The 25,434-nt window shown below is 44.3% G+C and overlaps 1 protein-coding gene across 2 annotated transcripts in view; it reads right to left on the bottom strand.

The window, feature by feature from the left end:
• The window catches only part of DNAJC7 (DnaJ heat shock protein family (Hsp40) member C7), a 43,613-nt gene that overhangs the window by 9,689 nt on the left and 8,490 nt on the right, over positions 1 to 25,434 (bottom strand). For both annotated transcript variants that reach the window (XM_033183008.1, XM_033183009.1), the window contains exons 2-9: positions 15,148 to 15,236; positions 12,118 to 12,242; positions 11,301 to 11,414; positions 9,867 to 9,941; positions 4,950 to 5,068; positions 4,085 to 4,238; positions 3,417 to 3,581; positions 2,498 to 2,589 (exon numbers count right to left, since the gene is read on the bottom strand). In XM_033183008.1, the coding sequence (XP_033038899.1) occupies positions 2,498 to 2,589; positions 3,417 to 3,581; positions 4,085 to 4,238; positions 4,950 to 5,068; positions 9,867 to 9,941; positions 11,301 to 11,414; positions 12,118 to 12,242; positions 15,148 to 15,236 (933 nt within the window). The remainder of the gene's footprint in view (positions 1 to 2,497; positions 2,590 to 3,416; positions 3,582 to 4,084; positions 4,239 to 4,949; positions 5,069 to 9,866; positions 9,942 to 11,300; positions 11,415 to 12,117; positions 12,243 to 15,147; positions 15,237 to 25,434) is intronic.

The raw sequence follows: 25,434 nt of genomic DNA, 5'->3' as shown, positions 1-25,434 counted from the left end.
AGATTCCAGCCGGGCGCGGTGGCTCAAGCCTGTAATCCCAGCACTTTGGGAGGCCGAGACGGGCGGATCACGAGGTCAGGAGATCGAGACCATCCTGGCTAACACGTTGAAACCCCGTCTCTACTAAAAAAAAATACAAAAAACTAGCCGGGCAAGGTGGTGGGCGCCTGTAGTCCCAGCTACTCGGGAGGCTGAGGCAGGAGAATGGCGTAAACCCGGGAGGCAGAGCTTGCAGTGAGCTGAGATCTGGCCACACTGCACTCCAGCCTGGGAGACAGAGCCAGACTCCGTCTCAAAAAAAAAAAAAAAAAATAAAGTTGAAGTAGAAAAGTAAATAGGGCTTTAGGGAGGAAGGGTGAACTCTAGTTCATGATGGCATGTGTAGCAAAGATGTGCAGGTGGCATCTCCCCAACTTTAGGGGTAAGTTGAGGCAGACTGCAGCAGTGGTCAGGCCAGAGGTAAGAGTTTGGCCCGAGCTAATCTCCAGTACTTCTTGTCAATTCCAGCTGCTTCAGGAGATTGTTGCCAAATACTCAGCCAGCTGAACAGGGCATGCTGTCTCCCCTGTAGTGATCTCAGAGGCAGAGCCACTCCAAGAAGGGCAGTTCTGTTTCTACCACAAAGATAAGAAGTTGTCTGATCAAACCAATTCCTTATTTTTGTTTCTTGCACATAAACAAAGAAGAAAATAATCCTCCATCCAATTATCCTCCAAGCAAATCAAGAACTTTCTATGGTGTTGGCTGGGAGCTTGCTTTGAAAAAAAAAAAAAAAAAAAAAAAAAAAAGGCCGGGCGTGGTGGCTCATGTCTGCCTGTAATTCCAGAATTTTGGGAGGCCAAGACAGGCAGATCACTTGCAATCAGGAGTTTGAGAACAGCCTGGCCAACACGATGAAACACCGTCTCCACTAAAAATACAAAAATTAGCTGGGTGTGGTGGCATGTGCCGGTAATCCCAGCTACTTTGGAGGCTGAAGCAGGAAACTCGCTTGAACTCAGGAGGTGGAGGTTGCAATGAGCCAAGATGGTGCCACTGCACTCCAGTCTGAGCGACATAGCCAGACTCCATCCCAAAAAAACTAAACAAAATGAATTTTCTCTTCTCCTTCCATCCCCTGGCATTCCATATACAGAGCATTCCATTAAGTTGATACAGTATCAAGTATCTAGCCACCCTCTTCCCACTGGACATGTAGGTGATTCTCCCCATGCCTTTTTTTTTTTTTTTTTTTGCTATTATAGATGAAATTGCAGTAAACACCTTCATGTATATAGCATTTTGCATCTGTTAAAGTCAGTCTTTGGCTGAATCAAAGGGTGCTCTTTTTGTCTTCCAAAGCTTCTGCTTCTGTGTGCCAGTGGTTTGCAAAGATGGAATGACTGACAGTCGGTCTCAGAAGTTATAATTCCATGTATGTTTCTGTTGGACAGACTTAGTCACTGACTTAGAAATTCACTTTAAAAAAAAAAGCATCACACACAGCAGCAGTTTTCCTATTTTAATTGAGATAATTTTGAGAAAACTAAGTGGGAGGCAGTCCATGAGATACTCTGTACCACTGATGAGCCAAGGAAGCTTAAACTACTGGCTCATCAGGCGTCAGTGACAGCATCTGTTCTTTGGGTGTGACATTTTATAAGGAGTGGAGCAGGTGCTGGAGGATTAGTATACAACAAATACGTCTTCTTTAAAGAACTTTAAAGACGGGAAGTTCTTCTCCACCTAGAGAATCATCTGAAATCAGAAGAGGTGGATTTCTCAGAAAGGTTTCTCCTAGCCCTGTTCCTATCTGGAGAAAACCAGCTGGCGGGTCTAAGAGTAAGAGGAGCAACTATTCCAGGGAGCACCCTGACTCTGGGGCAAATCTGAGCATTAGAGGTAGGCACATCCTGGCTTATAATCACCCTGTCAGACAGAGTGCCCTCCACTCAAAACATTCAAGCAGAGAGTAGCCATCCAGGGTATTTCAAAAGGAATTTCCTTTATCCTGGGAGGCTGAGCCGGATTACATCTCTTCCAACTCTAAGACTGTCTTCCCTCACCCAGAACAAACAGGATGAAATGCAACTCTCAACTGTCTCTAAGAGTTACTTTCTTTTCCAAGCACCATACATTCATTCAACAAAACATTTACTCAGTGAGCACCTATGTGTCAAGCACTGTGCCAAGTTAGAGCATAAGTGTACAACACAAAATAAAATCTCCAAAGGAAATGGATTTAAACTTTAACAAAAGGCATTTGGGTCAGGCATCAGAGGAAACTTACTGACCGTGAGGGGCGTTAGACACAGGCATGGGAGACTGAGGGAGCTTGTGCAATCTCCTCCGCTGGAGGTCTATAAAGATAGTCTAGGGCTGGAACAATCCCACCTAGAGGCAGGGGGAAGGACCAAATGACCTCACAACATCTCTGGGTCTGCTTCGTCATCCACAAGGCAATTCCCCTGAGGCCAGCGGCAACTCCCACTTCCCCCCACCCACCAGAGGCACTTACCACTGAGCTCTTCTCAAGTAGGCTTTTATGTAAGTGTCATCAAGCTTCACTGCATTTGTGCAGTCTTCTATTGCATCATCTAGTTTCCTAAGCTTCAGGAGAGAGAGAGCAATCATACTTCACATCTTTGGTGACTGAGGGAGCTCAGAAGCTGTGAGCATGGCTTCAAAACTCTAAGAGGATCAGTCATGCTGGCCCCCTAAATGTCATATTAAGCTCTAGTTCTTTGACACCAGGACTATGGACAGCAACTTCAAAACTGATTTCTCTTGTATATGATACAAGACAGGCACATCTGTCTTCAAGGATAAACTACCTTTACCATACCATGTTAGTGCCCAGTGAAAACATGGACATAGCAAGGCTGGTTCCTGCCCTACTTTATTCCAGAGGCCACCTAGAGGGATCAGAAATCACTCTGATTTTTAACTGCTAGAATTCTGCAAGGGCAAGGAGTCTACTTTTTGTTTCTCATGTTGTGTAGGGCCACAAAAGCACTCAGGCCATTTTCAACCATGCATGGTGACCATCAGTTACACTGGAGAAAAACAACAAGCTTGCCTCATACTCTTCCTCCAAATCACTCCTAAAAAATAAATGATCACTTGCATAAGCAAAACAACAACAGAAAAGCAACAGTGGCTGCTTAAGATTATCCCACAGCCCCTAGCCATTCTCTTACTGGAGGAAAGGGACCTTAAAGAACAGGTGAGAATATCCTTGCAAATTGTCCAATTGCCCTCAAATTCCATGGAGATGACAAAAGCTTGCCTCTTCGAAGGGAGTTCCTAACAAGCTATTAACCATAACAACTTTTCCTCTTTCATCTTGCTCACCCTCATTGGGCAGATTTCCCAAGACCTTTTGATGCCCCTTAAAAATATATCTATAGGCCCCAAGATCTAGATCAAGAGCTTACCTTGGAATTAACCGTACCCCGATTACAGTAGAGTTTAGCATTTGTTTTTATATTGTTGGGGTCTATCCCCAGGGCTTCTGTGTACAGTTCATATGCTAGTTTGTAATTTCCTTCCTTAAATGCTTTATTCCCATCTTCTTTCTTTGCTTTGAGTGCTTTGGCATTCTACAGAAAAAAGCAAGGGGAAGATCAGTTCATATCCACAAAGCCTCAGATCACTTGCACAGAGAAGCCAGAGTCTATTTTCAAGTTCTTGGCTTATGGTAGTTTAGCATCACAGAGCCCTGCCAGCCCCCAATCTGGGCTATCTGTTGCTCATTTGAGCTTTCTACAGAGTGGACAGGAGGAACCAAGAGTTACCAAAAAGACCTATGTTACTGGGTCTGCCTCCACTTCCCAGGGCAAGTATTACTATCTATCTTCACTGAGGGGAAAAACAAAACAAAACCTTCTTAGATATTAAATGCATCCGACCCTATATGATCGAACTTACCTTTAGGTAAATAAAAGTAGTCCTAAAACCATTTCTAATAAGGACCAAGCATGCTTGCAAAGCAGGAGGAAAGACTATGACATTCCTTGCGATTCTAAAACCTTCCCCTCTAGCCATCTTAAAGGTCCCAAAAGGAAGCTTTCTTTCCCAGTTAGGTCTGGTGACTAGAACTTACTCTGCAGGCAATGCAGGCTTTCTCGTGGTCAGGAGCCATCCTGAGAGCCTGTACGAAAAACTGAACTGCCTTCTCAATACAATCTTCGTAATAAAGGCAAAGACCTCGTACATACAGAGCATCTGCATTGGTGGAATCCATTCGTAGAATGTCACTGCAAGAGTCAAAAAAGGGCACACTGAGCTGTGCTTTAGAATGTCCCCACCATTACTACCATTGTGGCCAGTTTTTTCCTTGACCATGTGTCTAGCATTCAAAATATCCAAAGGTAGACAGATTCCCAAGAACTGTTCCCAAACTTTCCCCAAATAAACTACCTGTAATTATCTTTAACACACATCTTGTGTCTTACAATCCTCATTAAACTAGAACAGGGTTTGGCAAACTACAGCCCACAGCGCCATATCCTTTCTGCCACTGGTTTTTGTAAATAAAACTCTATTGAAACAGCCACACCTATTGGTTCATCTATTATCTAGGGCAGCCTTTGCACTGCAATGGCAGAGTTGAGTTAGTTGCAACAGAGACCCTGTGGCCTGCAAAGGCTATAAAATCTGGCCCTTTGCAGAAAGTTTGCCAACCAGTGGAGTAGGAAGAAAAGGACTACCTTAAACAAACAAACAAAAACCACAAAAAACTCCCATAACACAATCTGTTCTTTCATATATAGCTCAAGTACCTGCTATACTACTATACTCCTGTATACCCTATGGGTTTTCAAAGCTGGTCTAATCTTTAAGTCTTAAGAGGGTCCCATCAGCCGTAGCTGGCCAGCTCTGGGGACCATATCCTGTGGTGAAGCTGCCGGACACCATCAGACCAATGGTATCTGGCATTTTAATGCCCAACTGGCCTGACTGCATACCTAGCCACAGACTGTGCTTCTGGATAACGACCCAGCATTGCTAAACATTCTGCCTTGAGGATTTTGAAGCGATGGCAGGCAGGGGCAAATTCTAGGGCACGGTCCATGCAGAAAACAACCTGTGGGGAAGAAGAAAACAAATAAGGCTCTTCATCAGGGACTCCAGAAATATCTTCACTTCAGTTTAGTCACAGGAAACAGACTCAAAGCTCAAAGAAGTCTTTGGGTCCACTATTAAGTAATATCAAAGTTTAAAAACATACCTAATTCATTAAATAAACGCACTGAAATGAGGAGAGCAAAGATTCCAGAGGATAATGAGGACAGTGAACATTTACTGGGTGCCTTTATATATGAACCCATTTAATCCTCACAACAACAATTTTACGAAATAGGCAATATTATAACTTTTTTTTTTTTGAGACAGAGTCTCGCTCTGTTGCCCAGGCTGGAGTGCAGTGGCGCGATCTCGGCTCACTGCAATCTCCGCCTCCCGGGTTCACACCATTCTGCCTCAGCCTCCCGAGTAGCTGGGACTACAGGTGCCCGCCACCATGCCGAGCTAATTTTTTTTTGTATTTTTAATAAAGACAGGGTTTCACCATGTTAACCAGGATGGTCTTGATCTCCGGACCTCGTGATCTGCCCTCCTCAGCCTCCCAAAGTGCTGGGATTACAGGCGTGAGCCATCACACCCGGCCTTAAAATAGTTATTTTAAATGGTTCTAAATAGGTTACATCAGATTACTATTCCCAATATGCCACTATACAAACCACAAGCCAAGGAGCTCTCACACACACAAAAAGGTGGGGATTAATTTACTCTTTCAGCCTCATAAACCATCTTTTTACTAGTTTGTCCTCTGAGCTTTCAGTTTTGGTTTAGCTGCTATTTATTCCTGGGAGAGCCTTGCTGAATCACATTCACTCCAAGAATAAATGAACCAAAGGAGAAATGTGGAGTTAAAGGACACCTAGTCCCTCTAAGAATCTGGCCGTGGGGATCAGGAAGAGATAAACTCTGAAAACTTACAAGCAGAAAAATTCAAATTCCATCAACAGGAGACTGGTTAGATAATATGGACATGCATATAATAGAATACTATGTAGTTCTAAAATAAAATGAAGAAGCTCTTCATGTACTAATATGGAGAGTTCCAAGAGCTATTCAGTAATTTTTTTTTAAAGGTGCAGAACTGCCAAAAAGCATACATCTTTCATGCTAAGTAAAGGCAGAAAATCCAGGATCTTTATTTTATATATGTACAACAAAACTACAGAAGAAAATAGAAGACATAAGAACAGTGGCTAGCTTAGGGGAGTGAGAACTGGGCGAAGAGAGGACAAGGTGGAGGGGACACTCGTCACTGAATATTTTTCATACTTTCTAACTTTTGTTTGTTTTTGTTTTTGAGATGGGGTCTTGCTCTGCTGTTCAGGCTGGAGTATTAGTGGTGCAATCATGGCTCACTGCAGCCTTGATCTCCCAGGCTCCAGTGATTCTCCTGCCTCAGCCTCACGAGTAGTTTGGACTGCAGGCACATGTCACCACACTCAGCTAATTTTTAAAATTATCTGTAGAGACAGGGTCTCAATAAGTTGCCTAGGCTGGTCTCAAACTCCTGGCCTCAAGTGATCCTCCTGCCTTGGCCTCCCAAAGTGCTGGGATTACAGGCATGAGCCACTGCACCTGGCAATACTTTCTAGTTTTTGAACCATGAATAGCACTGATTCCAAAACTGAAATTTAAAATATGAGCAAATCAGTAAACTCTACCAGCTTACCAGCTGTTCACTGAGAAGACTTTCTGCAGTGTCACACAGCAGTGACAGGAATGCCTCTCCTTCAGTGGCACAGGTTACTGTCCTGAAAGTTTTTTTTTTTTTTTTTTGAGATGGAGTTTCGTTCTTGTTGCCCAGGCTGCAGTGCAATGGCATGATCTCAGCTCACTGCAACCTCTGCCTCCCGGATTCAAGCAATTCCCCTGCCTTCGCCTCTAGAGTAGCTGGGATTATAGACATGCACCACCATGCCTGGCTAATTTTTTGTAGTTTTAGTAAAGATAGGATTTCTCCATGTTGGTCAGGCTGGTCTCGTACTCCCGACCTCAGGTGATCCGCCCGCCTTGGCCTCCCAAAGTGCTGGGATTACAGACATGAGCCACCACGCTTGACATGTCCTGAAAGTTCTAAGGACAATATGAAAACTTAAGCATTACACAGGTAGAGTTGTGCTAACTGTCCTGCCCCCCTCAGATGGAAAAGGAATGAGGGGGCAGGAAGAAGTCAGTCATATGTCAGCAGCCACACCCCGCTGCCTTCACAAGGACCCCGTTTTGTGCAGAGCTGGTCCTGCTCATCATGGGGCTCATCAGCGCCTCACTTCCCACCCCCACCTCCCCATGACTAGGGACAGCTGCAGGCAAAGAAGATCTTTTGTTTCTTCCAAGTTCATCTGTTTCCCCCGCCAGGATCATAATTCTTCATTTGTGACATCACCATGAGCTACAGTGGGGGGGCTGGGATGTCACAAACAGAGGATTCTGTCACAAACTCAGGATTCTGGCTCCAGAGTAGGCAAGAGAGAAAAGAAACCCAAAAGACTGCCTCTCAAGACAAAGCTTTTGCCTATGTAAACCTCAGAAAACGTGACAGTAGGCAGAACTGCTTTCCAAACACACACACACGCCAAACAAAACAAACTTACGAATTACACTACAAAGACAACTGTGGTTATTAAAACCAATGGACAGAAGAGGGATGCTAATAAGTTACTGCTGGGACTGTGCAGAAGCTAATCAGATATATACATTACCAAATAAAAGACTATCAGTGAATGTGAATGATTCTTAATGTACCTGCTTATCAAACATTTACTCAGCACATGCTCCAAAAAGCACTGAGCAAATTCCCACATATGAAGTGACAACTTTGTTCTTTGGACAGTAGTCACAAACATAAGGGATGCAGAAAATCTCTCCTGATCAGTGGTTTTTAACCTTTTGGGGGTTACCTACCTCCCTTTCAGAAACTCAAGTGAAAACTATATCCAAGCACCATCTAAAGAAGAAAGGAGTTATATAGATAAAGTATAATAACTGCAAGGTCTAGAAAGATATCTAGAACTTTTGGCCAGGCGCAGTGGCTCATGCCTGTAATCCCAGCACTTTGGGAGGCCAAGGCGGGTGGATCACCTGAGGTTGGAAGTACGAGACCAGCCTGACCAACATGGAGAAACCCCATCTCTACTAAAAAAATACAAAATTAGCCGGGCATGGTGGCGCATGCCTGTAATCCCAGCTACTCGGGAGACTGAGGCAGGAGAATCGCTTGAACCTGGGAGGCGGAGGTTGCAGTGAGCCAAGATCGCACCACTGTACTCCAGCCTGGGCAACAAGAGCGAAACTCCATCTAAAAAAAAAGAGAGAAAGAAAGGTATCTAGAACTTTTATACCTTTCTCACATTTCAGATGTCTACCCTTTGACATGTAAATTTTCAAGAACTACCACACAGTCTAACATCTAAAGACAGTCTAATGCCAAAAAGAAGGGGACGACAGGTTAAGCACACTATTCAAAAATGTAAAAGGGGCTTCTCCCATTTTTGTTCTTTTTTTTTTAAGAGACAAGGCTTCATTATGTTGCCCAGACAGGAGTGCAGGGGTTTTTCCACAGGCTCAATCCCACTACTGATCAGTATGGGAGTTCTAATTTGCTTTGTTTCCAACCTGGGGCAGCTCACCCCACTGTAAGCAACCTGGTGGTTCCCTGGTCCCAGGAGGTCACCATATTTATGCCAAACTTAGGGTAGACACCCAATCAGCATAGTGCACTATAGCCCAGAACTCCTGGCCTCAAGCAATCCTACTGCCTCAGCCTCCCAAGTAGCTGGGCTATAGGCATGGCATTGCCCAGCTCCTTATTTCTGATTTAAAAGCAGAAGTTAAAGCCAGCTCTTATTATTCAAATAAAAATGGATTATCCAGGGCCAGGTGTGGTAGCTCACACCTGTAATCCAGCACTGTGGGAGGCTGAGGCCAGAGGATCAGTTGAGCTCAGGAGTTTGAGACCAGCCTGGCCAACATGGTAAAACTCTGTCTCCACTTGAAAAAAAAAAAAAAAAGAAAAAGGGCCAGGTGCGGTGGCTCACGCCTGTAATCCCAGCACTCTGGGAGCTGAGGCGAGCAGATCAGGAGGTCAGGAGTTTGAGACCAGTCTGACCAACATGGTGAAACCCTGTCTCTACTAAAAATACAAAAATTAGCTGGGCGTGGTGGCACATGCCTATAATCCCAGCTACTCAGGAGGTTGAGGCAGGAGAATCACTTGAACTTGGGATGTGGAGGTTGCAGTGAGCCGAGATTACGCCACTGCACTCCAGCCTGGGAGACACAGCGAAACTCCATCTCAAAAAAAAAAAAAAAAAACTACAAAAATTAGCTGGGTGTGGTGGCATGCGCCTGTAATCCCAAGGTGGCTGAGACAGGAGAATCACTTGAATCGCTTGAACCCAGGAGGTGGAGATTTGCAGTTAGCCACGGTGCTCCAGCCTGGGTGACAGAGTGAGACTAGGTCTCAAAAAAAAAAAAAAAAAAAAAGATTATCCAAACCTAATATTTAATTCCAGCTGGCTTTCCCTTTATTAAGCAGTATACCTACCATTGGCCAGTGCTTTACATCAACAATAGAAACAAACTCAAGTGGCACACTTATTTTACCTTTCATTATAGGGCCAAATATATTAATAAGTACCTTAGCACAAAACATTTTTAAGAGGAAAAGTCAAAAGCCTAATTTAAGTGATAATTTACTATTCTAGATCTTTTGTGCCATACTACTCCTCTTAATTATCATACACACACACGAATGGGAATTTGTGACAAAGGGCAGATGAGATTATCTCATGGTTGTACTGTACCTTCCGAAAATCTCGCTTCTCAAAATCTGTTTCTGCTATTTTCTCATATTCCATGACTGCATTAGCATTCTTGAACTACACCAGAAAATCAGACATAGGAAAGTTTTAATGAAGCTGTAGATTAAACAACCACAAAAAAATTAACAAGGCATTGATGAATTTGAATTGAGTAAATATACCACACTGCCTCTTTTGATAGAGACAGGGTCAGACTCATATCTCCTGTTTTGAGTGGCCACTTTTATGATCCAGTTCTAGGGCTCTCTGGCAACTGTGACAGGCTGCCATGGCATTCCCTAGAGAAAGGTGGCACTTGCCCTCTCATAGATGTCTCTAGAAGATTTTCTTCCAAGAAAATCAGAACCACAGACATTTCACAAACCAAATTGATGAAGATACAGTCAAGACTCCTTAACAGAAGGGCTAGACCCAAACTTCACCCTCAGTTTGAACTTCAAGTCAGAACACAAGTGTCATGCTTGATATACATAAAATAAAGGCAATGCATTGCTAGGGATTGAGCATACGTTTTGAGATTCTCACTGAAATGCATCTAGGGTAAACTGTATATACAGTCATACGCTCTGGTCAACAATGAACTGTATATATGGCAGTGCTCCTGTAAGATTATAATACCGTATTTTTACTGTACCTTTTCTGTTTAGATACACAAATACCACTGTGTTATAGCTGCTTACAATATTCGCGCTATAAAGGTTTGTAGTCCAGAAGCTACTGCCATATAGCCTAGGTGTGTGGCAGGCTACGCCACCCAGGTTTGTGTAAGTATACTTTATGATGTCTACACAGTGACAAAATCACCTAACGAAATGTATGCCTGTCATTAAGCGACACATACTGTATATGGAAATGTAATTAAAACATGTTTTAGCTGCTACCAATTTCATCAGGGCTTGAATTTACTCAAATTCTTTTTTATTTTTATTTTTTTTGAGATAGGTTCTTGCTCTGTTGCCTAGACTACAGTGCAGTGGTGCGATCATGGCTCAGCTTCAACCTTCTGAGCACAAGCAATCCTCCCACTTGAGCCTCCTGAGTGGCTGGGATCACAGGTGCATGGCACCAGGCCTGGCTAATTAAAAGATTTTCTTTGTGAAGACAGGGGCTCACTAAGTTCCAAACTCTTAAATTCTTTAACCTCACTTAAATCAGTCCCTGGAAGCATCTGCCTATTCCCCAGCCATCTCAGAAATGCTTCAATTTTCACAGATTTTTAAAAGCTGTCAATCATATTCAAAACTCATTTTACAGATTAGGAAGCTGAGACTTAGAGACACTATGAAGCTCGCCTAAAGTCACCCAGGTGTGCTGATGGCAGAAGTGAGACCAGACCTCAGTTCTGACTTTCAAGTAGCCACTCCTCCCAAATATACCATACTGCCTCTTTTGATAGAAACAGCATCAGACCCGTACCTCTTGTTGTGCCTGAGCATTTTTATGATCCAGTTCTAGGGCTCTCTGGAAGCTGCGACATGCTGCCATGGCATTCCCTAGAGAGAGGTGGCACTTGCCCTCTCGAAGATGTCCCTAAAAGAACACCAAGAGGGAAGAAAAGCAGCATGATTGGCCAAGTGGAAAGAAATCAACAGCAGCAACAAACACCCGCACGAAACAAACATAGAGGCCGGGCGCAGTGGCTCACACCTGTAATCCCAGCACTTTGGGGGCTGAGGCATATGGATCACTCGAGGTCAGGAGTTCGAGACCAGCCTGGCCAACATGGTGAAACTCCGTCTCTACTAAAAATACAAAAATTAGCCGGGTGTGGTGGCTTATGCCTGTGGTCCCAGCTACTCTGGAGGATGAGGCAGGAGAATTGCTTGAACCTGAGAGACTGAAGTAGCAGTGAGCTGAGATCACGCCATTGCACTCCAGCCTGGGCGACAGAGCGAGACTCCATCTCAAAAACAAAAACAAAAACAAACAAAACTAATACAGAATGAAAATGACTACAGCAGTTCCCAACCTGGGCAATTTGACCTCCAGGGGACATGTGGCAATGTTAGGAGACATTTTTGGTTGTTACAATTGTGCAGAGGGGACGCTACTCATACCCAGTGATTAAAAGTCAGAGATGATGCTAAACAACCCACAGTGCACAGTATAGTCCCCCACAACAAAGAATAATCTGGTCCCAAATGTCAGTAGTGTCAGGGTTGAGAAACAATGGGCTAGAGAAACTCAACTGTAGCAACCCAGCCTTCCCCAAACAGCCCCATTACATACATACCCGGACAAAACTGTCATCCAACCTCACTGACTGTTGTGCGTCTCCAAGAGCTTCCCGGAACCTTCCAAGCATCATCAAGGTGGCTGCTCGATTACCATAATAGCTAGCATTTTTAGGACACATATCTATAGGAAAGACAGAAGAATGTAAAACAAAGTTTAGAAGAAGTTCCTGCTTTGAAAACTTAAGAGGGGGCTGGGTGCAGTGGCTCATGCCCGTAATCCCAACACTTTGGGAGGCCAAGAAGGCAGACCACTTGAGATCAGGAGTTCGAGACCAGCCTAGTAAACATGGCACAACCCCATCTGTACTAAAATACAAAAAAAAAAAAAAAATAGCTGGGCGAGGTGGCGGGCACCTGTAATTCCAGCTACTCAGGAGGCTGAAACATGAGAACTGCTTGCATCTGGGAGGTGGAGGTTGCAGTGATCCAAGACCACACCACTGCACTCCAGCCTGGGCAACAGAGGAAGACCCTGTCTCAAACAAACAAACAAACAAACAAAAAACTTAGAGGCCATCTCCCTCCAACCAATGTTAAGGGAATCTATCTGTAATGCTGATAAACTCTATTTTCTTCGTGGAGACAGGGTCTCACTCTGTTGCACAGGCTAGAGTGCCGTGGTGCTATCTCGGCTTACTGTAACCTCTGCCTCCTGGGTTCAAGTGATTCTCGTGCCTTAGCGTGCCAAGTAGCCAAGCAGCTGGGATTACAGGCATGCGCCACCACACCTGGCTAATTTTTGTATTTTTATTTATTATTTGAGGCACAGTCTGGCTCTGTTGACCACGCTGGAGTACAGTGGCATGATCTCTGCTCACTGCATCCTCTGCCTCGTGGGCTCAAGACATCTTCCTATCTCAGCCTCCTGAGTAGCTGGGACCACAGACACATGCCACCACATCCAGCTAATTTTTGTATTTTTTGTTGAGATGGGGTTTTGCCATGTTGGCCAGGCTGGTCTTTAACTCCTGGCCTCAAGTGATCCATCTGCCTCAGTCTCCCAAAGGGCTGGGATTACAGGAGTGAACCACTGCACCCAGCCCTGACACACTCTTCAGAACGCCACAGCCAGCACGGTGGCTCACACCTATAATCTCAGCACTCTGGGAGGCCGAGGTGGGCAGATCACTTGGGGTCAGGAGTTTGAGATCAGCCTGGCCAACATGGCAAAACGCTGTCTCTGCTAAAATACAAAAAATAGCCGAGCACACACCTATAATTCCAGCTACTCAGGTGGCTAAGGCATGAAAATCACTTGAAACTAGGAGATGAAGCTGGCAGTGAACCGAGATTGTGCCACTATACTCCAGTCTGGGTGACAGTGACACTGTCCCCAAAATAAATAAATAAAAGTTTGCATCCAAATTTCTGACTGCTTGTGCAAATGGACAGCAGCAATGATAAAATCAGTTTTAAAATAAAACAAGGTACAGCTTTAAAGTGCAGTGATTATCTTTTGAGGGGCGAGGCAGCTTATTAATCTTAATGAACTGTTTTGTATAATGAGACATTAAAATGAAATGTGCGTGTTAAGTTGGGGTAAGCAAATTAGGTGAGAAGAATGCTGACATGGGATTAAAATATGCTGGCAAATTAAGCATGGAGATAACTAAGACTTCTTTTATGTACAAAGGCCATTTTCTGAGGTAGTAAATGAATTGGCAATGAGTGAAATGCATTTAGGTGGGTACTGTTTTGCCATAACATTCAGTGTTTCTGGAATTGCCTTTAATTTGTCAAAAGAAAAACTACCCACCCCAGTTAGAAGCTATCACAGCTGGGCGTGGTGGCTCATGCCTGTAATTCCAGCACTTTGGGAGGCCAAGGCAGGAGGATCGCTTGAGTCCAGGAGTTTGAGACCACCCGGGGCAACACGGTAAGACCCTGTCTCTATTTTAAAAAATTTAAAGTGTTAAAAAGAAAAAGAAAAAAGTTATCATTCATGAGATTTTTTTTTTTTGAGACGGGAGATTCGCTCTTGTTGCCTACGCTGGAGTGCAGTGGCGTGATCTCAGCTCACTACAGCTTCTGCCTCCAAGGTTCAAGCAGTTCTCCTGCCCCAGCCTCCCCAGTAGCTGGGATTACAAGCGCCCGCCACACCTAGCTAATTTTTGTATTTTTAGTAGAGATGGGGTTTCACCATGTTCACCAGGCTGAAAAGAAATGTGCATGTTGAGTTGGGGTAAGCAAATTAGGGGAGAACTGATCTCAGGTGATCCAACAGCCTCGGCCTCCCAAAATGCTGGGATTATAGGCGTGAGTCACCACGTCCGGCCCATTCATGAAATCAAGCCTGAAGGAGTTCATACAGTAATAGTTATCAACCCATTAGGCAAAAGGCTACTTCTCAGAAAGAAGCTACTTTTTTTATTTTTTAATTTTTGAGATGGAGTTCTTTGGTCGTCCCCCAGGCTGGAGTGCAATGGCGCAATCTTGGCTCACTGCAACCTCCACCTTCCCGGGTTCAAGCAATTCTCCTGCCTCAGCCTCCCTAGTAGCTGGGATTACAGGCACGTGCCACCACGCCCAGCTAATTTTAGTATTTTGTAGAGATGAGATTTCACCATGTTAGCCAGGCTGGTCTCGAACTCCTGACTTTAGGTAATTCGCCCACCTTGGCCTCCCAAAGTGCTGGGATTATAGGCGTGAGCCACTATGTCTGGCCTATTTTTTTTATCTTTTTGAGATGAAGTCTTGCTTTGTTGCCCAGGCTGGAGTGCAGTGGCACAGTCTTGGCTCACTGCAACCTCCACCTCCCAAGTTTGGGCAATTCTCCTGACTCAGTCTCCCAAGTAGCTGGGATTACAGGTGCCCGCCACCAGGCCCAGCTAATTTTTGTATTTTTAATAGAAGCAGGGTTTCGTCATATTGGTCAGACTGTTCTCAAACTCCTGATCTAAAGTGATCTGCCTGCTTCGGCCTCCCAAAGTGCTGGGATTACAGGCATGGGCCACCACGACTGGCAGCTACTTTAATAATATTTGGCAAGTAAATGTTTTCTAGCATAAGTATCAAGTCTTTCTCACCTATGGCTTTTGTATAATAATTATAAGCTTCATTGTAATCTTTCTTGGCATAGTATGCATTTCCTTGTTCCTTGAAAGTCTCTGCTTCCCTGAAAATGAAAGAGAAAGAGAATCATGTTACTGTACAAAGGGAATAACTTCTGTAATCTTCTAGGAGCAACCTTTGGTCTAGAGCCTGCAGCACATTGAGCTGAAAGTTAGTGTGATACTTGAAGGAATTTATAGATTTGTTCAATAGGCCAATGGACCAAAAGGAGGTGCCAATGAAAGAATCCAAGTTCTTCAGATGCTTTTTGTCACTTAGATACATTCAAACTAAATCAAGAAAACCCCTCTTACGTTCTTGCCTCACCTCACTATTTCTGCCTTTCATCCCCCCGCAGGACAGACAAATTTAGACATTCCCTCAGGGCAAGGAATTTTTCTTTCTCCTTCCACAGTGTCACAACTGCTGCCTCTTTTGTAAACTTACAGGAAAAAGGTTACTCCATTCAGGGGCAACTTATTTCTCAATGTGAAATAGGTCATATCCTCAAGAGTTTTAATAATTTCATCTCCTGAAAAGTGGCTCATGCATTTGTCACTGAAAGAACAAGCAGAGCAAAGGCAGGTGGCAAAAGAGTTAAAAGCATAGCATGTTGGTGTTTAAGACAGGAACAGAGTTGAGTGACAGCAGAGACTAAGACCATCGATGACAGGGATATATGAGGTACAGGCTGCCAGTGCCATACTATAAGAAACACCCATCCACTGGTGTTCCCTCCTCCCATCACATCTATGTGGGTACTTGCTGCCCTCTTTGTACTCCCTCCAGTACCTTATATATTCAACAACTGGGTTATAGCAGAATTTTTTCCCTACCTCTAAGATGTATCTTTTGAAACTATGCCATTAGACAAAGTATACTTTCCTAAAGGAACAATGTTATATAATTGGGGAATTAGATTTCTGAGCAAGTACCTAGAATCAAATCAGACATGACCAACAATGTTTTAACCTCTATCAAGATACCCAAAATCACTCTACTCTCAAGTGATAAAGATAATTCTTTACGGAATTGATTACTGCAACATTAAGTACCTGATCATTTTTGTTATGATCCTGTTTCAACAGAAAAAAAAGCATCTTTCTTTTCCTGTTGTTCACATGGAAAAAAGAACCTAGTTCAGAGTTGCCTGAAGTGGGGGCAAAAGTCTTAGTTCTTAAACCCTGGCGATGGTATAGCAATTTATAGCTTGAGTCTATGGTTATGTGCATTAGGGAGATTTGTGATTTACTTACGTATTTTAAACTAGAAACTGGCAAAGCCGCCCTCCTTTTATTGAGGTGATCCTCCCTCTCCATTCTTCTCCATCACTGTCCTGGTAAGCCCTACTAACATGAAAAGGCTGCTAGAAGAAAGGAGAAGGAAAATGGGAATGACCTATAAATGCTGACAGATTTGAAATGTGATGGATACAAATCTGCTTGAGTAACTGTTTAAACCAACTATCACGATGCTGAAAAGAGGCCATCTGCTATTAAAAATCTTCAAGAAAGATCCCCCAATTCCAAGATTTAAAGGACCAACTGAAATCCTACTACACAGTATACACCACCCTGTAACTCTAAATTAAGCAAAGTGCTTATAAAAACTCTGAGGAGCCTATCCTTTAAGAGCAGACATGCCAAGGGATTCGAACAAAGGACTTGCTCAAACTGGATTTTGATTAGTCAAACTGCTGTGAAGAAATGGAGTAGCAAATTCCAAAGTAAGACATTAGGCCCAAACTCTATCAGAGATCTAGCCTCTTCTTCAGTTGGCTAGTGGCTAAGAATATGCAAATCTCTGAGGAAAACCAAGACATCTAGGTACCCGGGGAGACCCTGTGTCAGCAGTATAAAGCCTGTTAATCGAAAGTGAAAGTACAGGGCTGCTGAAAGGTGCCCCAGCCTCCTCTTTCCTAAAACACTACCCCTATGGAGGTTGGGGAGTTCAGGACTGGCTTCTAGAAAAAACGCAAAGGATTATTTTGGTGGACGGTTACTAATAATTACTGAGGTCAGGTACCTTCCATACATCATCCTCTATAAAACAGAGTCTGGTGAACATCATTATTCCCATTTTTCAAAGAAGGAAATAAGGCCTGGGGGTTAAATAACTTCCCTGAGGTCAGGTCAGGACGTTACCCACATTTGTCAGAATACAAAGCTTGTGTACTTTCTACTATGCCAAGCTTTCTCTCTAATGCTTGCCTCCACTTACTGCTAACTATTTTGAAAATCAATCTGTACTAGGAGGAATAAGACATGGACAATATATGTAAAACAATACGTATAAATTTGTTTAAACCAAGACACCCTGCATATAATATTCAACCCCAGAACCAAAATCGGTATTTAAATAAGCTAAATGACATTCCTAACAATAAGTCAAAGAGGAAGCAGGGCTCCTTTCTCTTTAAGATGCAAGACCTAGTGAACTGGACTTTGCCTCCCTAAAGAAATGCATTTCATTTTAGTAAATGGTGAGTAGATTCCATTCTAGAGCAAACAAAGCAAGTAATGTAGAGTCAGCCCACAGCAAAAAGAACAAGAAGAATTGTGTTGTGACAAGTTGCCATGTTTTTAACCTCACACTGCACAGCATCAGGCCAGAATTAGCTATTCCCACACAACTGCCTCATGAAAAGGACTTATTTTCATAGAAACGTGGCTGATTAACAGCTGCCTAAACAATGGGCACTTAGTGCTTTTAGACTGAACGCTGATTTTTTGCCTCCAGGTCCAATGCCCAAAGTGGACTGGAGTCCCTCCTTCATTTTGAACCTCCCGACCAAATACACAACAAGCTTTAATCAATGGGCCTGACCCTGTGAGACCAGTCGAGGAAAGAATGGATCTTTGGAATCCAGCATGGCAGCAGCAAGAACTGAACAAGGCTGCATCAGGAACAATTCCAGGGTAAAATCCATTCAAGTCCTGCCCTGGAAGTCTGAGAAAGGGCTGAAGCTTGTTCAAGTTGCCTTTACAGCAAAGGGACTGAAGGATGAGATGTCAAAGGCATGGGACTGGAAAAGAAGAAGAGCAGGTTAACACTGGAATTGAGGGCAGTCTGGTGGTGGCATCTGTCACTCACTCACTGCCAGGGTCAATTCATCTGATAAGCAAGTGAGGTTATAACATGTACCTACTGAAACACACCAGTACTGAGAAAAGAAGAATTAGGATTAATTAGCTTCACCTAGATCAATTAAAAAAGAAAAAAAAAGGATTCCCAATGCACTAAACTACAGATTATTTTCTGTGGCTACAAAATTAAATTCAGATTAAACTCTTAAATATTATACCACAGTAAAATATAGATTTGGCCATAACTGATCTGATGGTACTATTAACAACTACAATATATTTGTAGTGTTGTTTCAGATTTTCAAAGCATTTCCAATGAAGATTTTGAATTTTTTTTTTTTTTTTTTTTGATGGAGTCTCACTCTTTGGCCCAGGCTGGAGTGCAGTAGCATGAACTCGGCTCACTGCAGCCTCTGCCTCCTGGGTTCAAGTGCTCTCTCACCTTAGCCTCCTAAGCAGCTGGGATTACAGGCATGTGCCACCATGCCCAGCTAATTTTTATATTTTTAGTAGACATGGGGTTTCATCACGTTGGCCAGACTGGTCTCAAACTCCTGACTGCAAATGATCCGCCTGCCTAGGCCTCTCAAAGTGCTAGGATTATAGGCGTCAGCCACCACACCTGGCCAAGATTTTCTTTTTTTTTTTGAGACGGAGTCTCGCTCTGTCGCCCAGGCTAGAGTGCAGTGGCACGATCTCGGCTCACTGCAACCTCCACCTCCCGGTTCAAGAGATTCTCCTGCCTCAGCTTCCTGAGTAGCTGGGATTACAGGTGCCTGCCACTGTGCCTGGCTAATTTTTTGTATTTTTAGTAGAGACTGGGTTTCACCGTGTTAGCCAGGATGGTCTCGATCTCCTGACCTTGTGATCCGCCCGCCTCCGCCTCCCGAAGTGCTGGGATTACAGGCGTGAGCCGCTACACCTGGCCTAAGATTTTCAAATGGCCTTCTGAGGTGGTTATGGCAATAATTTCACCTATCCTCCAACAGAGGAAGAGCTAGTAAGGCACCCAAGATGGCTGCACAGGTCTCCTAAGTCCTAGAAGTTTATATTTTCCCCTACATCCTGTTAGTATCAACGCTTTTAGATTAAAACTAATTTATCCAGTTCTCCCACCAAATCCTTGCGTCAACTTCTAAGCAGAATCAGCTTCACAGCTCTGATTCACCAAGAGATGCTGGGAAGGACTCCACCTCCACCAACCCAGTCTTTTCATTTTAATTGACAGTAATACAGTTGTGTGCAAACAGCTACTGAAAGGTTTTCCAAAAAAATCTGTCCTCTTTGGATGCGTGGAGGATCTCCCACAACAGGATCAGCACTGGACGGCCTGGCTTTCAGAGAAGACATCCCATTCGTGGTCTCCTTTGCTATTTTAAAATGTATGTCTTTGTTTTTCAAAAATAACCTTGCTGGGCACAATGTCTCACACCTGTAATCCCAACACTTTGGGAGACAAAGACAGGAGGACTGCTTGAGCGCAGGAGTTTGAGAACAGCCTGGAAAACACAGGGAGACTCTGTCTCTACAAAAATTAAAAAATTAGCTGGGCATGGTGGTGCATGTCTGTAGTCCCACCTACTTGGGAGGCTAAGATGGGAGGATTGCTTGAGCCCAGGAGGTTGAGGCTGCAATGAGCTGTGATTGTACCACTGCACTCTAGCCTGAGTGACAGAGCAAGACTCTGTCTCAAAAAAACAAAACCACCCACCAGTAAGAAAACTGCAACTTTGGGCCGGGCGCGGTGGCTCAAGCCTGTAATCCCAGCACTTTGGGAGGCCGAGACGGGCGGATCACGAGGTCAGGAGATCGAGACCATCCTGGCTAACACGGTGAAACCCCGTCTCTACTAAAATATACAAAAAACTAGCCGGGCGAGGTGGCAGGCGCCTGTAGTCCCAGCTACTTGGGAGGCTGAGGCAGGAGAATGGCGTGAACCCGGGAGGCGCAGCTTGCAGTGAGCTGAGATCCGGCCACTGCACTCCAGCCTGGGCGACAGAGCGAGACTCCGTCTCAAAAAAAAAAAAGAAAACTGCAACTTTGAAAACTTGCTCTTCTACAATAAATGTTGGTTAAAATCCATATATCCTTTACACATGCAGTTACATTATCTCTCTCTGAATTCAGCATTCATTCATTGCTGACACTAATTACTCCAACAAACACGGCCAAGGGAATCATTTGGTATCACACAGGTCTTAGCAGGGCTCAGCATCATGTGATTACATCAGACAACTTGGGCTTATGATTGCTAGCCAACTTTGCACATTTACAGCTCAACTGAATTAAAAACACATTAAAACATCGTAGTTGACATTGCAACATGCCCCAAATTAGGTGCCCTACAAAAATTTCCATTTTCTCTCTAAGTACTTCCAAGTTGAACACTTAAGCAAGATCTCTGTGTTGGGCCAACTAGTCTAACTTTTAACAATTAAAGAAGTAATCAGAAACTTCAGCCAGCCTCCACTAATACAGAATTAATTGTGTGGTAGTTTTAAAAATGTCATTAACATGGCTGGGTTCTCTCTGGAATTGCTTGACATATCACGTATTTGCAGATTATTAAAACAGGGATGAGATTCTTAATCATTTTAAAATTTATTCCACCTCACTGCATGAAAAATAGACTAGCAAGGGGAACATCACACACTGGGGCCTATTATGGGGAGGGGGGAGGGACTGCATTGGGGAGTTATACATGATATAAATGATGAATCGATGGGTGCTGACGAGTTGATGGGTGCAGCACACCAACATGGCACAAGTATACATATGTAACAAACCTGCACGTTATGCACATGTACCCTAGAACTTGAAGTATAATAAAAATAAATAAATAAATAAAAGAAAAATAGACTAGCATGGTTTCATTATTCTGCAACATTTGTAACCCAGGAAATGTGGATTCCAATTTTATATGACAAAAAGCACACTACACTGTGGTTTGATTTTTTCTTTTTTTTTTTTTTTTGAGACAAAGTCTCGCTCCGTCACCCAGGCTGGAGTACAGTGGCGCAATCTCAGCTCACCGCAACCCCCACCTCCCGGGTTCAAGCAATTCTCCCACCTCAGCCTCCCGAGTAGCTGGGATTACAGGCACATGCCACCATGCCGGACAATTTTTTTTTTTTTTTTGAGAAAAGAGCTTATTTATTTATTTTTATTTTGTTTATTTTTTGAGACAGAGTCTGTCACCCAGGCTGGAGTGCAGTGGCGCAATCTCAGCTCACTGCAAGCTCTGCCTCCCAGGTTCATGCCATTCTCCTGCCTCAGCCTTCCGAGTAGCTGGGACTACAGGTGCCCACCATCATGACCGGCTGATTTTTTTGTATTTTTAGTAGAGACGGGGTTTCATCGTGTTAGCCAGGATGGTCTCGATCTCCTGACCTCGTAATCCACCCGCCTCGACCTCCCAAAGTGCTGGGATTACAGGTGTGAACCACTGTGCCCGGCCTGGTTTTGTTTTTTTTTTTAAAGGCTCACTGTCACCCAGGCTGCAGTACAGTGGGGTGAACATGGTTTGCTGCAGCCTTGACCTCCTGGGCTCAAGCAACCCTTCTGCCTCAGCCTCCTGCGTACCTGGGACCACAGGAACACACCACAACGCCTGGCTAAATTTTTTAGTTTTTTGTCAAGATGGGATTTCACTTCATTGCCCAGGCTGGTCTCAAATTCCTGGGCTCAAGCAATCCTCCAGCCTCAGCCTCCCAAAGTGCTGGAATTACAGACACGAGCCACTGAACATGGCTGCCACACTGCTTTTATTTCAAGTATTTGGCTAGAATAATATTTTTAATAAAGTTAAGCTCTTCCAAAAGCATTAATAATAGCTTAAATCAAAACAGACGCAGCAGCCTAAATAAGGTTTTGTTTTCATTTTCTTTACGTATTCTGTTATTCCTGAAGTGGAAGAAAAAAAATTCAGTTTTGTTGAAATTACAACTGAAGATAAAGTGATTTATTTTGGCAAAGCAGAGGAGTGTTTAGTGGCCTTTGATTTTGGAGTGTATTTTATTGGCACTGAGAAATTTTTTAGAAAAAGATACCTTTCGGCCGGGCGCGGTGGCTCAAGCCTGTAATCCCAGCACTTTGGGAGGCCGAGACGGGCGGATCACGAGGTCAGGAGATCGAGACCATCCTGGCTAACACGGTGAAACCCCGTCTCTACTAAAAATACAAAACTAGCCGGACGAGGTGGCGGGCGCCTGTAGTCCCAGCTACTGGGGAGGCTGAGGCAGGAGAATGGCGTAAACCCGGGAGGCGGAGCTTGCAGTGAGCTGAGATCCGGCCACTGCACTCCAGTCCGGGCGACAAAGCGAGACTCCTCCTCAAAAAAAAAAAAAAAAAAAAAAAAAAGAAAAAGATACCTTTCTTGGCAGGATGTGGTGGCTCACGCCTGTAATCCCAGCACTTTGGAGTCCGAGGCAGACGGATCACAAGGTCAGGAGTTCGAGACCAGCCTGACCAATATAGTGAAACCCCATCTCTACTAAAAATACAAAAATTAGCCCGGCGTGGTGACATGCACCTGTAATCCCAGCTACCTGGGACGCTGAGGCAGGTGGATCACGAGGTAAGGAGATCGTGACCATCCTGGTTAACACAGTGAAACCGTGTCTCTACTAAAAGTACAAAAAAAAAAATTAGCCAGGCATGGTGACAGGCACCTGTAGTTCCAGTCCCAGCTACTCAGGAGGCTGAGGCAGGAGAATGGCATGAACCCAGGAGGTGAGGCTTGCAGTGAGCTGAGATCGCCAATGCACTCCAGTCTGGGCAACAGAGTAAGACTCTGTCTCAAAAAAAAGAAAAGAAAAGAAAAGAAAAATATACTTTTCTTTTCCTTTAAGTTATTAATATAATACTTTATACTGCAAATGAGTCAATGCCCCTTATGCATTCCTCTTATATTTACTACTCCCCAAATGTCGCCTTACTCTATGATTGTGGTGCCCCATTTATTTTATTCAGTCAAATTTACTAGTTGCCTGTTGATCTAGAAATGCCCTCCACCCTTCAGAATTCACGGGATCTTGGCCAGTCAGAGTAGAAATTCTTTCCTCCTTCCCACGGTCGGAGACCTCTTGTCCCTAATGGCATGTCACAGGGCCTGTTTCATGTTGCACTCTCCCTGACCTTCATGACAGAATAAAGTAAAAGGAGCCCAGGAGCCTAACTTCTATTCCATCTTACCAAAAGCAAGTCATTTAGTTTCTTTTTTTTGGAGACAGTTTCATTCTATTGCCCAGGCCGGAGTGCAGTGATGGGATCTCGGCTCACTGCAACCTTCACCTCCCAGGTTCAAGCGATTCTCATGCCTCAGCCTCCCTAGTAGCTGGGACTACAGGCACGTGCCACCATGCCTGGCTAATTTTTTGTATTTTAGTAGAGATGGGGTTTCACTATGTTGCCCAGGCTGGTCTCAAACTCTTGAGCTCAGGCAATCCACCGCCTCAGCCTCCCAAAGTGCTAAGATTACAGGCATGAGCCACCACACCTGGCCAGAAAAAAAATGCTTTTTATTTTTGTGTTTTGAGACGGAGTTTTGCTCCTATTGCCCAGGCTAGAGTGCAATGGCGTGATCTTGGCTCAATGCAACCTCTGACTCCCGAGTTCAAGTGATTCTCCTGCCTCAGCCTCCCGAGTAGCTGGGATTACAGGCATGTGCCACCACACCTGGCTAATTTTGTATTTTTAGTAGATATGGGGTTTCTCCATGTTGGTCAGGCTGGTCTCAAACTCCCAACCTCAGGTGATCCACCCACCTCGGCCTCCTAAAATGTTGGGATTACAGGTGTGAGCCACCATGCCCAGCAAAAAGTTTATTTAAAAAAAAAAAAGGCCGGGCGCGGTGGCTCACGCCTGTAATCCTAGCACTTTTGGAGGCCGAGGCAGGCGGATCACAAGGTCAGGAGATCGAGACCACAGTGAAACCCCATCTCTACTAAAAATACAAAAATTAGCCAGGCGCGGTGGTGTGGTGGGCGCCTGTAGTCCCAGCTACTCGGGAGGCTGAGGCAGGAGAACGGTGTGAACCTGGGAGGCGGAGCTTGCAGTGAGCTGAGATCACGCCACTGCACTCCAGCCTGGGCGACACAGCGAGACTCCGTCTCAAAAAAAAAAAAAAAAAAAAAATCTAGGCTGGGCAAGGTGGCTCACGTCTGTAATCCCAGCACTTTGGGAGGCCAAGGCCGGTGGATCACCCAAGGTCAGGAGTTCAAGACCAGCCTGGGTAACATGGTGAAACCCCCAACCTCCACAAAAATACAAAAACTAGCCAGGCATGATGGCGGGTGCCTGTAATCCCACCTACTTGGGAGGCTGAGGCAGGAGAATTACTATTTGAACCCAGGAGACGGAGGTTGCAGTGAGCCTAGATTGTGCCACTGCAATCCAGCCTGGGCAACAGAGTGAGACTCCATCTCAAAAAAAAAAAAAAAAAAACCTACTATTCTAGGAGTGGAATGTCAATATAAATTTCACATAGATAAGCGGAAGTCACAGGTATAGATACATACATAGATATACATTTTTTGAGATAGACTCTCACTCTCACTCTTGTCACCCAGGCTGAAGCGCAATCTCAGTTCACTGCAACCTCCGCCTCCCAGGTTCAAGTGATTCTCCTGCCTCAGCCTCCTGAGTAGCTGGGATTACAGGGCCCCACCACCATGCCTGGCTAATTTTTGTATTTTTTAGTAGAGATGAGGTCTTGCCATGTTGGCCAGGTTGGTCTTCAAACTCCTGACCTCAAGTGATCCACCCATCTCGACCTTCCAAAGTGTTGGGATTAAAGGCGTGAGCCATTGCGCCTGGCCATAGGTATATGACTTGGAATAATTCTACAAATATTGCAAGGTACTTATGCTGGGTGCTTCATTCAGAAAAAAACAGAAGGTGAGCGCTATCCAAATGCTACTTTTTAGCAAAGCTATCTGCTACTCAGCTTTCTTTACCCAATTTCCTACAGAATACACAGTTTTCACTTTAAAGCACAACTGGAACAACCCTCTACACCTCCCCGCTAAAAAAGAGAGAAGGTAAAAGATGAATAAAATTCCTTAACATACCAGTTCAAATTGTCCTCTGGGTGGACATTCAAGCGGAAGCCTTCACAGAGTCAGAGGGGACTCAAAATGCACCAGAGGAGTCACAGACTGTCTACACAAAACAGCA

This window comes from Trachypithecus francoisi, unplaced genomic scaffold, assembly GCF_009764315.1.
Source record: "Trachypithecus francoisi isolate TF-2019V2 unplaced genomic scaffold, Tfra_2.0 Lachesis_group20, whole genome shotgun sequence".
Lineage (NCBI taxonomy): Eukaryota > Metazoa > Chordata > Mammalia > Primates > Cercopithecidae > Trachypithecus > Trachypithecus francoisi.
The sequence above is the reverse complement of the archived record's forward strand: the minus strand, read 5'-3'. Positions and strand labels throughout refer to the sequence as shown.